The 16,954-nt window shown below is 46.3% G+C and overlaps 1 protein-coding gene across 2 annotated transcripts in view; it reads left to right on the top strand.

Annotated features, from left to right (window-relative positions):
• Positions 1-306: 306 nt before the first annotated feature.
• LOC135915328 (neural cell adhesion molecule 2-like) overlaps positions 307-16,954 on the top strand; it is a 182,612-nt gene continuing 165,964 nt past the window's right edge. The window contains exon 1 of one of the 2 annotated variants that reach the window (XM_065448364.1): positions 307-475. In XM_065448364.1, coding sequence (XP_065304436.1) covers positions 328-475 — 148 coding nt within the window. In that variant the 5' untranslated portion in view covers positions 307-327. Of the gene's footprint in view, positions 476-6,514; positions 6,594-16,954 lie in introns of those variants that run through there. The other variant, XM_070532336.1, reaches the window with a different exon arrangement.

Genomic DNA, 16,954 nt, shown 5'->3' with positions numbered 1-16,954 from the left:
ATTATTTTTCGCTTCGGAGGCGCGCGCGACGAGCGTGCAGTACTCGCAAGCCATCTTCCGGCTTCCCTCCCCACCATCGGCGGAGCCCTTCTCCTGGTTTCGCGAGTTTGTGGACCGTACGAAACGCCTTGGACTGTCAGGCAGGCAGCACGTGTGCTGCTTTTTAATTCGGCTGATGCAGGCTTAGCTCTGCGATAGATGAAGAGTGCAACGACATGTTTAGGAAACTAGCTAAGGGGCAACGACGCGGCTAGAAGAAAGAAAGGGAGGATTCTGACGGAGAAGAGAAGCCGGCAGTGCCGGCAGACGAACTGAACTTATCCGACCATGGGTACTCCACGGGCCAATGGTGTCGCCGGCTCCAGGCACCACAAGCACATCCTGGGAACTCTTGTGTGCTTCGTCCTCACGCTGTCGACGGGGCTGTGGACGTCGCTGCAGAGTGGCGTCGCTGCACAATACCTCCAGCCGCAAGGTGAGAAAACTCAGGAGAACCGCCGGTTACGTTGAACATGCTAGTATTTGGAATTGTGATATGTTAACATGCAGCAAGTCAGTCAGTTTTTTCTGCTCCGCACTTGTCTTTGCAGAGCTTGCGCCAGTATGAAGCAGTAATTGCTGATGCCGTGTAGAAATAAACCTGGCAAAAGAAAGGTAGACAAGAAAACAGAACATGAAAGGAGTAACGTTGTCGAAATGCCTAGCTAAAATAAAACCATGAGGCAATTTCACAGAAGTTGCAGTTCAAGTTATTGACATCACAAACTTCCATGTGAGTGCCTTTACGTTTATTTCAACCACAATAATCACTTAAGCACAATAAAATTAGACTAATTAGTTGACCTCCAACTCCTTTTTAAGCTTCCTAAATGAAGGCTGTAGCACTGGACGGCGAGCTTATGCCTAGCGGATAATACTTCAAGTAAAAATCATTCGGAAGTTCCTAGATTCATTTGGTACTCGGGCCGATAAGGATTCAATGAAATATTATGAACACCTTGTTTAAATTTTAGCGAAGAGATCAGTAAGTAAAGTCTTGTTGGCGTTTGTAAAAGAAGATTCTGTTTTCAGGCTTTAAGTGAATCCCGCGTGTTCTGCTCTGTTTCCTCCATCCCAGATACGTTAGCATTTTGAACCCATGCATTCTTTCAAACCTTTATGAGCGTTTCGCCATTCTTAACTTACTAAATTCTGTGATATCAGTGGATACTTCAGTCTTAATGCTATGCATATTGAAACGTTGTTAGCTGTTTGTTACACAAGATGCGACAGCACCATGGAAGCAGCACGTTTGACGTTATTTGATCTGCCCAGTCATCGGCAGCGGTAGTATTCCTTTTACGATTCGCTCGAAGTAGGAGAGGGAAATCCGAAGGTCTGGTTTAGTAACAACATGCCCGCAGTACGTGCACCAGCTTTCACTTTTATAAATATTTGTCGGCATGTACATTTTATGACAACGCAAGGGTAGACTATGAGACAGAGACACGCATAAGACCGGTGGCTCAATACAACTTGTTGGTGGGCTAGGAGGTTCATAGTTATTGGTGGTCCGTGCCTCGGCCTTCTCGGGATTGTCTGCTCTTGCACAGTATCCTTCTTCTAAGCAATGCGTAAGGCACTTGCACTAAAGCCAGTCGCTTGTTTCAGTGTTTGCAGCCAGTGTTAGGCACTATTGTGCCCATGTGTTAAAAAAAATCAGGTAGGTGAACGGGGAGGGGGGGGGCGGGAATCGAGAAAGAGTTACAGACAAGCAAGATAAGAACAAAACAAAACTAGTGACTGAAATGACGCCGAAATCCGGGCTTCCACTGCTTGTCCACGAGGAGATGAGTAACGTTTGCAGCACGACCAACGTTTACCTTTGCTATCTGCAGAAAGCAATCTGCATACAGCCGCAGATTGTTTCTTTGTTGTTCCTCTGCTTTCCGAGCCATATACGCAAAATGGGTGGACCGGCCCACGCGGAATCGATGGGGCTGCGTGTGCTGTCCGTCCGCGTGTTTTCGATTAAACCGCGGGTGGAATGAAAAAAAAAAAGTGCGCCTACAAAACGCAACGCGTTTGGGGCTGGAGGGAGCCGTTGCGTCCGCGTAGCGAGTGGCGACGAGACATATGTCCCCTCGCAAAGCCGGCAAACGCGAATGGATCAAAGGCACCGGAAAGCGAGGAAGAAAAGGCGATTTGGTTTTGTCCGAACATTACGAACTGGTTTGACCCATCGGTCAGCAACCTATTGGACTGGACACAGGTATATTTATAATGAACGCAGGTCGGGCGACTTGCCCGTTATTACGTTGACCATAAGAAATGCATGGTCAAGCACCCGCCCCGCATCGACGATTCTTGCGCTTACTCGTGCAGAGTAGCTGGCGCGTATTACAACGTAAGGCTTCAAAAGCGAGGATATTTTTGTCTGCACTCTTGGATATGGGGTGATTGCGTTTCTTGTCGGCTGCTCAGTTGGTCAGTGTCTGGGCAGATATATTTGTGAATATCTATTAGAAAGTTATATGTGCGCAATATGTATACAAGTGGAACCTAACGGGCTTAGATAGCCCACGTAAACAGACTGTGAAAGTAGCGAGAGCAAACATACCTCTATTCCGCGTAAAAAAAAAAAAAGACTGTATAGAATTCGAACACCTAGTGTCGCACAGCTGTCTCGAAAGCACACTGACCTGTTTGTGGAATAGCGTGTATTACTCGGCCGATTCTTTGATTTTTCGATTTTTCGTTATGTAGCCACTGGGTACGGGCCACAAGGCATGTGCTAATTCTTGACAAATCCTCTAGAACGGTTATGTGCTATGCGATAAAAGAGGTACGGAATAATTAAAACACACCTGTAATCAGCATTCTTCTCTAGACTAGCATCATATATCATCTTCATTCTCGTGACGTCGTTGGGTAGACAACTTGCAGCGTACAGTGTACAGTGTGAAGTTACAGTGTACCTTAATTGGTATTTGCATTTCGGTGTAGCTTGCGGGTGGTGTAGCGAATAAACAAACATAGAAATGCTCAGGAATAAAGTTGTGACATTTGTGGTAACTAAAGAGCGCGTCAGCCAAAATCAGAAATTACAGCCATTAGAATTGTTCAGTATATCTGAGTGGCACTTTGATGAAACAATTCGTTCCGTTCATCTTCCACACAAACCTTATGTTGGTTTTACTGTAGGCGAAGTCTTAAACAACAAGTTGAACACGCCTTGGTTCTTTGGCAATGAGGACAATAAGTCGACCATGCTCACTAAGAAAGAGTATTTGCATCCTAATATTACAAGTATTGCTCGTGAGAATAACGCGTGTCTCCTAGGGCGTTTGAAAAGCGTCTCAAAGGGCAGCGCCTGCGTCTTCGACCACAGGCACAGCGTCTTAACGACAGCGTCTGAAAGTGCTAACTAAGCGCTATTTATTCCCGCCGTCTTACTGCTTTTGTTGGCCGATCATGAATATTGTGCAGTGCAACAGAGGGGTGAAAGAAGCACGGTGCTGCCACTCGCACCCTGCAGTACCACACGGTGGTAAGGGGCATATGCGCGCTTTGCTCCCCTCGTGATGGAGGAGTAGGCGCTCACAGCACTTACTGCAACATATTGCCGTAAACAGCCACCTCCAAGAGCATGGGAAACGCATTCTTGGATTACAACCGGAGTTCATTTTTCACAACTCTTTTTTTTGCGATATGTGGATACTAGGGCACAACCATTGCCCTCGGGCATGTTTTATATTTTACAGCGTGTTTACATTGAGCCGAGCGGCAATGCATCTGCGTCGCACCTTCCAGCCGTATAAGTACGTCCACAACTCCTTCCCCGAATCTCATAAAAGTGTTAAGGCTTCATTAACTTCTGCGGACAGGCGGACCCAATTTGCTGGTGGTACATTAATGCTATGGCTCTCATTTTTCTGCTATATTTATTGTAACTTTTTTCTTGCAAACCAGATAGTGATAAAGTGGTTGAGTCCTTCCTAACATTAGTCTATGTACAGCAGCCGATCTGCAGCAGATAAGTTATTGGGAAAAGTAAACTTTTGGGGTTAAACACTGCGGTGTGATCATTTTTAAGTTTTCCAGGATTTCTATATATTGTGACTTTCTACATATTGTGAGATAGCTTAATTCTTGTCCTTGAGGTGCATTATTCGAAGAGGTGGACATTATTAGCACGAGAAATCGAAACACATATTCAACAAATTAGCAAAAGCTTGCTTAATGACTTCATAATTAATAACTTTATGGCACATATTGTAATTTACAAATTGTAGGCTGAGAGTTACCAATACGTATCTACGGGAACGGAATATACAGAATGACACAGGTTTCGAGAAAATATTTCGCAAAGTAGTCGGATAAATAAGTATACGCTCCGATTACTTTTGTGCTTGTGTAATTTTGTGCTTCAATGCTTAAAATAGCGTTTTGTCCAAAAGGTAAGTGGAAGCATAGTGAACTTTCACGGTCAATTTAACGGCGCATATCTGCAAACTGGCGTCATCCAGGAAATTAATTCCGAGTGAATACGTCTTCAAAACTCACCGGATACAATTCGCAAATGGCAATACTTGCTGTAAATTAATAATTAAGAAGTTAAAAAGTGTAGTTTTTAATTATTTCAATATGAGTTTCCATTTGTTGCAGATTTATAGTGTGGCTGTCTGAGCCATCTAGCTCAAGAACTAGAATCATGCCATCGGCAAGAGGTGATTTTCAAGTATTCCGGAAAATTGAAGCATGATCACGCCATACAATAGTTAAACGATACGATAACAAAATTAAATAATACGACTATGAAACGTATTATTTGTTTGAAACAGTAAAAGTGTGTGGGGCATGTCAAATGCTGTGGTATCATTTAGGGCTTGACCATGCAGAATTTGGGGGGAGCAATGGTTTTCAAGTGTTGTATTTGCGACTTTTCATTAAAGTCTCTTCTCGGCAACACTTTAAGAAAAGTTATTTCTTCAAAGGTTTCTTCGGAAAAAAGAAGAGACGATCCACTCACATTCCCAATCTACTCACCATCATAACCACCTGTCAAGGCTCGTCTACGACATTTTCTGCTTTATATCATAAAAAAGCTTGACCAAACAGAATATAAATTTAGTCTCTAACAGTTTGACGTCGCTCGTTGTGATAGCTGTGCACAGTTTGTTTAGCATTTTCTTTTCCTATAGCGAATGCTTTTATATTATTTTTCAAAAACATGATTTGAACGAGAAACACATGGGAATAATTTTTTTTTTTTTGTGAGGTCCACGTTTGCGGGTGAATGCTCAGGCGATAATCAGTATTTTTTTTTCATAATTCTACACATTTTACCTCGTCTCTCATTATAGGCCCTGTATTAGGCACAACAAAAGATTTATATTGTGGTTTGCTTTGCTGTGGCATGTCGGTGAAACAGGCTACACCGCACAGTTGAAAAGGACCAAGAAAATATTGCGAGAATCTGCTCTGCAAGTAGTAGTGGTGAAAAAACATAGGTACCGTCCACAAAAATTTATTCGAAGCAGCTTATGAAACTTTAATCAGAAGCTTTGAGTTAAAGAAATATAAAGCCCAATAACAGAGGGAGCTAACCAATCCATAACGCAAGAAAACCAGGTACAGGAGAGCGAATGCATCAGAGAGAGCTTCGTAAAGTAAATTGAATATAAGCTCCAGGAGGCTGGTGAAAAATCCAACCAACATCATTCGTGTCGACGGTCGGGAGCCAGAATATTATTTTCAGAGCATGCCTGTATTAGTCAGGGTAACTTATAAAGGCAGCATAACTTGATAATGGAAGAATCGCCAAAAAAAGCATTTCAGAACTTAGAAATTTATTAGTGCGACAAATACGAAGTGCGCTACATAGCCGGACCGTACAAAACACGACGCAGTGCTGTCATGCCACGTTTCTCTCAGCATCTTCGTAGCACTACTAAATTTACCAGTATGACGGACCAACCAGCTTGAACCAAAGCTTTGGCCAAGTACATTTTACTTCGTCTCGGTCATGACAATATGCAAATCTCATTGAAAACTTAAGTATGGCTGCGTTGCTTATCAGTTTCTGTTGATTGGTTGTGTGATCATGAGGAAAATATTTTGAACGAGAGGAATGGGTTATCAAAGTATACGTTGTTTCGCCAATATGCTAAACTAGCGAGAACAGCTACCACACACCTACGACCGCTACGCGTAGTATACAATATAACGCTATTGAAAGAAATCAGCGTAACATCAGGCAGTCATTGGAAATCTAAATTGAAACAGATAACCACGCTGCTATATTTTTGTCATCGGTGCCATGTAGGTTTTGGCCAAAGAAAAGGAACCACTGCCTCGCACATACGCAGCACACCTGTGCTCCTCGGAAACATGGTGATCGTGACTAGCTGTAGTTTTTTTTCTCGTGTCGTAGCTTCCCAGCACCACCGTTTCACGGACACCGCACGAAAAAGGCGGCCGCCAGCGAGGCTAGTGCTCCAACTTGCTTGGCCTAAATTCTTTTTACAAAGGCTGCGCTCAACGCAAAATGAAGCCTGCGAAGACTACTACCCACTACGGCCGTCAGCTAGTCCGGAAGAAGCCACTGCGTGGTGAGGTTTATCTTCCTAACGCAATACAGTAGCTCCAAGATGCTTGTCAAGTGATACCCCCGGATTAACTTTTACCCCACATTATTTATCAAACAGTCCCCAAATTTTTGTGCTCCACGCCAATACAACCTCGGCTACTGCGATCAGGCATTGAAGCCACGACTTTGGGGCTATAGGAGCAGACGTCATAGCAGCTGAGTCATCGTGGTGGTAGCTAGATACACAGGAGCTTCAGCGGGGAAGGAGGCAAAGCTACGTTGGCACTGTTGTCAGACTGCCCGAAAAACTAGCAAAGAGAAGCTAGCGTATGGTAACGACTGCATGTGCGGTAGACACGAGTGCGTGATAGGCTCGTAACGCTCGTAGCACGTGGGTAGCTGCACGAGTTTGCTTTTGCTCTATCCTTGGTACAGCGGGTGAGTGTATTAGTAAAATTAATGAAGTCACATGCGCTAAAAGCCGGAAAAGTGAGCTACCTGAACAGAAAACCATAGGGGATGATAAGCTGCTGAATAATAAGAAAAACGATGTGGCAGGAACAGCGAATGTAGGGGGCGTTTGGGGATTCTCCTGGGGAATGTTTGAACGATAAATTATTCTTGAGTGCCATCAGAAGCTCTGATAGACAAGAGGCACGTGCGGAAGGCAGCGGAACATAGGAAGAAGTAGTTCATTGGAAGGCCGTCGCCGGTGGAGTAGACGAGGTGAGCGACTTCTCAGAGATTTTGAACAAATTCTGGAAGTTTGTGTGCCAAAAACATGGTATTGAGGCACGCCGTGTAGGGGGGCTTGAGGGCCTGCGGATGGACTTTGGCCACCTAGGGTCCTTTAACCTACAGCTGAATCGAAGTGCACGAGCGTCTTTTGCAATATGCCAGCGCCACAATGTGGCCACCATGGCCTATATCCAAACGGAGACCTCGAGCTGAGCAGCGTAACACTGGAGGCACTAAACACGCGTGCGGAGTCGACTGATTTATCGCTGACACGGACAACTGGTGGTTTGTCGTCAACAAAAAGCGGGTCGGCTGTGAGACTGAAGCAACTTCGGGCAGACTTTCTGCATTGTAATGGCAAGCGACAACCACAACTTCAGTGTAAATTACAAAAAAAAGAAGACAAATCCACGGGCTCGATACCTGTAGTCTGATAAATGGCGCTATGGTGCTAGTCCATTGAATGTGTGGCTGTTTTTTTACGGCGAATGACACCGACAAAGGGGACACACATATTTTGCCATGGCTGGTATGGCAGTTACGAATGAGCTGCTTCAGTGAGAACAGCGGAAGAGTTGTGCGTCAAAAAAAAACTTGCCGGTGAGCTGCAGGGCAACAAGGTCACTTTTTGTACTACATAAGGCGTCTAGACGAGTTTCTCCGACGTTGCTGACCTTGCGAATAAAGTCGAATAAAGAGTGCGCTGCAGGTGCCATGAAACGCGACAGTTTACCAGAAGTAGATGCCTGAACTTGCAGTGCGGGCGAACCGCCACTGATGTCGTCGTCTGCTCGCCGACGCGGGCCAGCGAAGGAAGTCCTAATCTAAATAAATGGTGAGGCATGGGGCTGCCTGTCAGCCCTGAGCGAACCACGCCGAAGGGCACCAGCTGGGTGAGGGCGGAGGCTGTGACAGCGGATCGCCCAGAGAGGGAGACAGGCGTTCGTCAAAGCAAAAAAGACGATTTATACGCATTACCTGCGCATACCCGGACCGGCGCCGACAGTGCGACGTACGGCCCCGGGGCCGTTCGAGATAAAGGGAAAAATTATCGCTCGAACAGGCCGCGCGATTTATCGTCTCGGGAGGCATCAGTTTTGGGCGGATGTGTCATCGATTGTGTAAACCGCAGCGCCGAATAGTGAGCAGGGGAGCGGGCCGCTGACGGAAGGTGAGACCGCACCGGCCGCGCCGTATTTATGGCGGATGCATTCGTTATGGTTTGTCGTCTGTTACGGAGAACGCCCTCCACGATTCTCGGAGCAAACAAGCGAGCCACAGTAGAGTGCGATTCTCGTAGGTTGGGCGTCGTGAATCCGGCGTTGCAGTTTATCTACATTGTTTTCGGGACTCCAGGTGACACGGCCCCCGGTACACAGGATCGTTCTTTTTAATGTAGGAGGAAAGTGAGTTATAGCCAACAATAGCCGCTCTCGGAGAAAGGTTACAAAACCAGTGATATTCGCCCAACGTCTGACTTATAGAAGGCCTCGTCTGTTCATATGGCGGTGGTTCAAGGGTGCAGAAGGAAGAAAACGAAAACAGAAAGCGCTTGATTACGTAATTACACGAGCGCGTTCATGAAGTGGGCTTCCCATTTTTGGCCTTACTCAAAATGAATCGAGACAGTGCGTGTGAACTGGCTGCTCTAGCGTGGGATTAGAAAAAAGGCGACGTTGTTCTAGGAAAAAAAGAATGTAAAGGGTCTTACTGCTGTGCTGATTTCAGTATAGATTTAACCAGTTAAGCCTGCCGGACACAAATAGCACTACAAGCTCGTGCACAAGAACTTCCGATGCATCGTTTCACAATTTATTTGAAGCTTCTCATCTCAGCTGCTTTTATATGTATCGGTCGGCTTCTGGAACAAAGCAGGCCAGTGAAAAGTGAGAAGGCGAGGTGACAAAGGTGGCCATAACGTAATTCATCACGACGGCCAAAACATGCCAACAAAAACGTCGACTGAAACATTTTTTTGTCATCTATGAAATTCTGCGGGCAATACGCAAAAAAAAAACCACGTGTTTAAAGACGCAATTGTGATCTTTAGCCTTGAAGCAGGCTTGCTGTGAGTAGTGGCGGAATGCGTGGCGGCATACGGGAGCGTTGCATTTCTGCCCTTGCGCTTAGTATTATAAATAACGGGATACAGTATACGGCGAACACAGATGCCAAGACGCACGGGCGCACATACGCGCACGCGCATATGCACATGCTCACCGTTTCCACGCCCTGGATCCTAAATCATAAATTGCCTCTTCGGCAATTTAGGATGCGCATGGTATAAGCGTCAATTATCCCTGCGCACGCGCCGTAATCCGCGCGCCCTAATCTGTCGAGACAAGTGTTCCTTCCTTCTCGCCCTAACGCTTCCTGCATGGCGTGTCTGCTGCAGTAGGGTCCAGAGGTCGGTCCATACGCGCACGAGGATACAAGGATACCTGCCGCGATTTCGCGGCAGGTCGGTGCCCGTACGAAAACCAGTGTCAACAAACGCTTCGGTGCCCGTGGCAGCGGCGACAACCGGCTTCAAACAAAGCAGCCGTGTCGTGTCGATGGACTCGAGGAAATGGAGTGGAAGTACCCGGGTTTCCTCGGCTCGGGTGAAGAGGAAAACCGACACCGAGCCTACAACACCGATGGTGCGAGAAATAGCGTCAGTTGACAAGCACTGCACACATAATGATGATACACTGAATGACGCTGATTCTTTAATGATGAAAAAAGAAGCATTAAAACGACTAACGGTGCCGAATAGCGCAAGGAAGAATGAAGGAGACAAAAAATATGATGTTTGCCCTCGTTCCGCACTCTCCATTAGTGGGTGCAAAACATGACAGAGGTTCATCATCATCATCATCATAATAGTAATCAGAATCATCATGTCTCGCGTTCCTTGGCGTCGTTTCCTGCCATAATGAACCATCTAGTCTAACAATGTGTTTTGACTGAAGCACGCTTACGAAGCACTGCAAAATTTACCACGATAACCTAATTGCGGCAAATGAAAAGAAAATTTGAGCGACAATTTCTTGACAACTGCCGGGGTGCTGGCCTGCGAATATGGATAAATATTTTTTGCCACTATATGGAGATCACGTCAGTGGGATTAGTGTCGACCTAAGTCGCACAACAATTAAATGTTGTTCTGCTAGTGTGACGGTTAGATTTTGTGTGAAATCGCCATACAGCTAATATACACTAATAGAATGCTGACTGTTCTAGCAATGTTTAATTGCGAGGAACTGTGATGAAAGTGTAAGCATTACAACATTATTAGATCATTATGTAAAATGGCACAATAGTTTTGCTTCAAGGGTTGCTGCCGACGAGCCTTGATATGAGCAGATCAGCAATGTGGGCTTGTTGGTATTGTAGCGCTAAAAGGCACATGAGCAGAAGAACAAGGAAAACATACACATGCGTGTGCGTGTGCCCCCTTGTTCTTCTGTGCCTTCTAAATTAAATAATGAGGTTTTACGAGCCAAAACCACTTTCTGATTATGCGGCACACCATAGTTTGGGACTCCGTAAATTTCGACCACCTGGGATTCTTTAACGTGCGCCTAAATCTAAGTACAAGGGTGTTTTCGAATTTCGCCCTCATCGAAATGCGGCCGCCGGGGCCGGGATTCGATCCCGCGACCGGGCTCAGCAGCCCAACACCATAGCCACTGAGCAACCACGGCGGGTAGTGCCTGTGCCTTCTAGCGCTAGAACTGTTCTCTGTCTTTATTTGAGTCGGCGCTTGCGTAATCGGATCTTTCCGTTTCCGTGTTTCTTTCTGCGGTGCCATTTTCCAGAATGAACCCAGACCAAGTTTCCCAAGCGTCAGTCTTTCTAACGTTGTTAGTTGACGATGTAGTTTTATTGACAATCCAGAAATGAATATAGTATAACAAGCCACACCATCTATGCTGATGATACAGCAATGCGTAGATATGCTGTTCTGGTCTGTATCGAACGCGAGATCAAGTTGCAGAGGAACCCCTTTAGCTTAGCTTAAGTGTTAAGTTACAAAACGCCGCGCCGAGGTAAGGTGGAAGCAAGACACAAAACACAGCACAAAAGTAAGCGAGGAAGAATTCAAACACCAGTTAGTATTCCAATGAATATCGGGCTCCGCTCGAAAGATTAGAACAAAACCTTGATTAGTACAGTGCCGCAGCTAGAATCGGTGCCTCTCGAGCTACTGGAACCTCTACCATTACTAGATCAATGCGTGGTGCAAGCTCCATCTTAATGCTGCCATCACAAACAGCAATGCGCAATTTGTATATAAGACAGCTGCAGTACTGATTCATCAACTCCGACAGTTAATATAGTAAACTGAGCCACACCACTCAGTAATGACATTTCTGTAACAATCCAGGCCGACACTGGGGCCCCAGACTTGTAAGCAGGCCCTCTTCCTTCAGTCGAAGGAGAAGACAACCGCTTTGGACGGGTTTAGTGTTTCCGATTTACTTGTCTCCCTCGACCTGAACAGGAGTTAAAAGGGCCCATCAAAGGTGTTGCTTTCGTAATCTTTCGCTCACCCAGATTGTTCGCCTGCTGCAATATGGGTTTTATGAAGTAGCTATAATAGCTAGTTTGACTGGCAGCATTGATCGTGATACTGCTGCTACAATGCAAGCTATACCACAGATTCACTCAGTGTGGTCAAATTAAGCGGCGGCAGCCTCTCCATACGGGTCGAGAGAAAATATCTCCACCCTGCACGCACCAGTCGTCGTCGTCACCCGGTGCTGCTAACCGACGCTCTGACTTCGTCGCAAGAGACGCCCCCCCCCCCCCCCCCCTCTGCTCCCCCCTTTTTTGTTCTTTGTACACGTCATTTGCTCGGCTTCATTTCTCCATCTGTGTGTGTTCTTGTGCCCACCGTGCCTTTCAGGTGGTAGGGTGGTGGGGCGGTGGAGAGTCGAGTGAACGGAAAGGTACGAGTCCGAGGGGCTCGGTGCCCGGTCACGTCCACGCTAAATATCCGCTGAAAAATGAATGAACTCGGCGCGCGGGGCGGTCCGAGAGCTTGCCGCGCTCCGGCAGCCCGAAAGCAGAATCACAAGCGGGCAGCCGCAGCGCCGACCGCCGCCGGACTGGTAGCACAGGCGAACGAGGCCCATCCGCCCGTGACGACGAGGACCGTTCGCGGCAATTAAACAGATCAAAGCGCCCAGAGCGGTCGCGGGGGGTGGTCGGCAGCCGCTCCCGGAAACGCCGCAGAACGCCCCTGTACGCGGCGCGCGTCGAGCGGTCGCCGTGCGCTCTCTGCGCGGCACACGCCACTGTAAGCAACGGCATACTCGACTGGTCGGTTATTACGAACCCTCTGGCAGCGCTTAGACAGTCGTGTAAGACATCACGTAAGCTTCGATGCGAGCATAAGTGAACTCGAACGGCAATTACGATGCGCGGGGTAAAGCTATTTGTCCCGCTTATTCTCGTAATGTTGCTTCGTAATGTGGCTTGCCGGACCTTAGCACGGACCATTAGGGTTCTCCGGAAATACCACTAGAATACGTCATAAGAAAGGACGAGCGTGTGCGCTTTAATCTCTGCGGCAACGGGCAACAATGAGCTTTGTCGTGACAATTCGATCGACGTTCGTATTCCGTGATGCGGGTTTTACTTGAAATCGTCGTTTCAATGGCTGGTATACGCGTGCTCGCGGCTTACGATAGCGATCTGCGTGATAATGATTGTCGTAGTGATGGCCGTTAGCTGAAAGCACCTATGTAGAACAACCATATTCCTACGCGGCCCGGTGCGCAACAAACACCTTGGTGACCTAAGAAATTAGTGGTCTGCCGTTGTGCATGCGCTAATTTTAAGGCAACTTTTCCATCCGCCTCGACCAAATGACCGAAAATGTAGAAACAGCACTCGCACCCAAGCTGTTTCTTGGTTTGCTCTCCAAAGAACGATTGTTGGCGTGATAGGCAACAAGCGGAACTAGCCGAAACCGGCAAGAGGCCAGGATTTCATTGTTCGCGCGTAATCTAGTGACAAGGCACATGGGCCCGCTTTGTATGCGAGCACGCTGCTCACAGCTGGTGACGACAAAGATCTTCTGCGTGAAGTTTCGTTTCCTTCTTTTTTTATTTAAGCACTACACACATGTACGCAGGAAAATTATTCTACGTAAAAGAGCTGGAAGCTTGGCTTGTTACTTCCGCAGTTTACGAGGTACCTTTCCGAATACATTTCAATGCTGCGACGCGGTCCTTGTCCACTGTGTGCTTTTTTGGCTCGGGTTCTAGTCTGCGGACCGTACATCCGAAGTAACCCTGCTTCCCTAATGGCGAGCTTTGGGGATACCGGCGTAGACGATGATAAGTGACGGCCGGAATTAATGAGGCAAAAGTTCGCGAGTAAGACATCAAGTTGGCTGAACATTGGCCCCTGTGTGCGCCCAAGCCATGTAACTAGTGCCCTGGACATTTAGTTTGTCGCAAGTTTGAGACATGATGCCCCTTATATATAAACACTGTTTTGTTTATACTTATTTTACTTTCCCTCAGCGGACTTTCTACTGAAATTCAATTGCCTGCAATCCATTTTTTACCAAGGGCATGCTCATGCAGCGGTCAAGATTTACATGAAATGCTAAAAGTGTGCGCACTCAATGGAGAAGAAATTAAGACATTAAAAGCGTTACAAAAGCCCTAAATTGAATATCTATGATAAAATCAATTTGATTATGTACCCGCTTTGTCCTACAATCGCTTGGTTGAAGTACGGCGCTAAGGAAATTAGGGGACAAACCTTGCTGTCGAACTTGCGCGTGTTTCAGAAGCTGTGCATTTTCGTTATGATTAAAACATTTGTGGGCCCTTTCGTAACGTGTGTCGCCGTGCAAGTCGAAGCGACTCTAATCAGTTCTTTAGCTTTTTATGGTAGCCAGGAAACTTATTTGTGCCTTGAAATAAACACCCTGGAAGAAAGAAAAACGTTTCTCTAATGCTGGGAAAATTGTTCAAATTTTCTATCGCTAAACAGCTTAGTAAAAATTGTCAGTAATTGTATCCCCTTGTAAACATGTCGAATCTCGCAGCGTAGTGTTGGTACTGTAGTACTGTTGGTATTTCATTTATATTACAAGGTACTGGTAGAACCTTGAATACAAGAAGTAAACAGCTGGCGTCCAAACTTTGAAACCTATCAGGAGGCAAGCACCAGATGCCGAGAATTAAATCAGGCGACAAACTCCGGCAATCAATGCAGGACAAGAACATTTGGCCGACGAATGTCTGCCACCATCGCTGGCCAACAGGCGGCATCAAACAGACACCACTCAGCGTGCTGAATCGCCTATGGCCTCATATTTAGCCTTGCGGCCTGTGTACTTGCAATCGCGCGCCACCTAGGAGTTGACCCGTAAAAAAATGTATGATTACCGACAAAAATGTAGGCTTAGTAAAGCTCATTGCCGTGTTTTCGAAAAAAGCGTGACCTTCAGTAGAATCGGTGCAACTATATTTCTGTGCGGTACAGTGCCATATCTAATCGACATTCTTATGGGTGAATGGTAGGCGGTTATACAGAGGCGTCTCGACGCACTTGATTACAGGTGTCGCGTCTTGCACACGCTCGTTAAAACCAACCTCAGACGTCTTAAGCACACGACTGGAAGATCACTGATCCGGGCCCCTATTCACTAAAAAGTTCTTTCCCTACAACGTTTCGTAAGAAGAGATTCCAGCCAATTGCGAAGTTGGACATATTATCGACGACGACTAGCCAATACTTAGCATCCCTCAGGAAATGAAATCTCTGTGAATTATACTTCCGACTGGGAACCGCGAAATAATCACTCGTGCCTTGAAAAAAAGTTGTTCCAGCAACTATTACGGCAGTAGTTCCTTTGGACTGCCGATTTCAAAGCGACCATAAGCTGCAATTGGTTAAGTGGGGACGGAAGATTGCACGTATTCAGAGAGACGAGCATTTCATGGCAGTTGTTCCTTTGGACTGCCGATTTCAAAGCGACCATAAGCTGCAATTGGTTAAGTGGGGACGGAAGATTGCACTTATTCAGAGAGACGAGCATTTCGCGCGCTCAGCCCTTTAGTTAGCTTGTTCGCGAAGCACTGTGCGTCAGACCTTCTGTAACTGTTTGTAGACCAAAAAGAATTGATAGCATATGAGACACACTGAATTCTCGAAGAGTGGCAACGGCGTCATATGCACGGATTGTGACTTGAGAGTGCTTTTTCTGGGCGTTAAGATGAGTGTTATCAGTTTGGAGCAATAGAATGGCGTACCGGTATAACCGAGCGTGCTTTCCCTCATAACGAAATTGCGTGTGGCAGTGCACGCTCTACAGGGGTTAATTTATATGATGAAGGCGGACATTGATTTAAGAATTTCTGTGGTTTAACTACGGAGGTCCAATAAAAGTTTCCTGGAGTGGAAGCTCCCGCAGCTTTTTACTAGCGGTGGCGAAGTCAGTGCTTGTCCCTACTTTACATCTGCAATAGAGCCTTGTCGGCAGAAGTCCGATTACACATGAAGTAATTTAGCTCTTTCTGGAAGAGCTTGGCTAAATAGAAACTAAAAGCTGGTTGTTTCAGACGAAAGTATGATTTTCGGCTTACTTTTCATAACGTGAACTTCATTAAAATAAAGCCTCAGACCTAATGCTAAAGTCAGCAACACAAAGATACACGCGGAACATTATCAATACGCCAAAATTAGCCCTCTAATACTCGTAAGGAAAGCGCTTTTTTTTACTATAAGCAGAAGAGTATTGAAGTACCCTGCTATAAGCTAATGTTTTATCGTGCACCTCATAAAATGGCTGCGATATAGCCTAGCTTTCGATACATTTCCACTCAGATGAAGATTCATAAATTTTTATTGAACACGGCAAGTGTCAGAGGAGTTATCTCCCCTGCCTTAGAATTTTTTTTAATGAGAAGTCTTTCATGGTGGGTTGCCCTTCTTTTCCGTATGGTGTTTGAGTATTTATGATCTCTTTCATGGGCTGATCTCAGAATAATTGCAGTGTAAATATAAGTGCCACGGGAGCCACTGGCTATGTGTGATAGGTTATGTGCTCTTGGGACTTTAGCAGGGAAGAAGTCTGGGCGTGTTGGTGGGATACATACAAACTGGGATAAATAGCGCAACAAAGAGACAGGGACAAGCAGGAACACGGGAAGAGCGCTAACTTCCTGGGTATATATGTGCCGAATGGTATGTGCCCCTTGAACCACTCGGTATGTGTCACTGCTTATGTGGCCATGGCACCATTGAGTATGCGCCACTGGCTATGTTGAATTAGGGCCATCGCGTATATAATAATATGGGCCACAGGGACCGCTGGGTATGTGAGGACACTGGACATAGACCGCTGGTATGACCAACGTGGTATGTGCCACTGAGTATGGGCCCTTGAGGTTGCTGGGCACGTGTACCCTGCGCGCCACTGGATTTGTGCTACTTGTACCACTGGGTATATGACGACAATGATGCTGATGCTGATAACTATAATAGCTGGTTACAGACATTCCGGAGGTGGCTTTACCACTAGTTGACCTCGATCAAACATTGTCGCTCCAGCGCATCTCTCACAATACATTATAGAATTCATTCATCCCATTCTAACCCCCAACCCGACCAAGACTGTTTTTCATGGAAGTC

The sequence above is a fragment of the Dermacentor albipictus genome, chromosome 1, assembly GCF_038994185.2.
Source record: "Dermacentor albipictus isolate Rhodes 1998 colony chromosome 1, USDA_Dalb.pri_finalv2, whole genome shotgun sequence".
Taxonomy (NCBI): Eukaryota; Metazoa; Arthropoda; class Arachnida; order Ixodida; family Ixodidae; genus Dermacentor; species Dermacentor albipictus.
The sequence above is the reverse complement of the archived record's forward strand: the minus strand, read 5'-3'. Positions and strand labels throughout refer to the sequence as shown.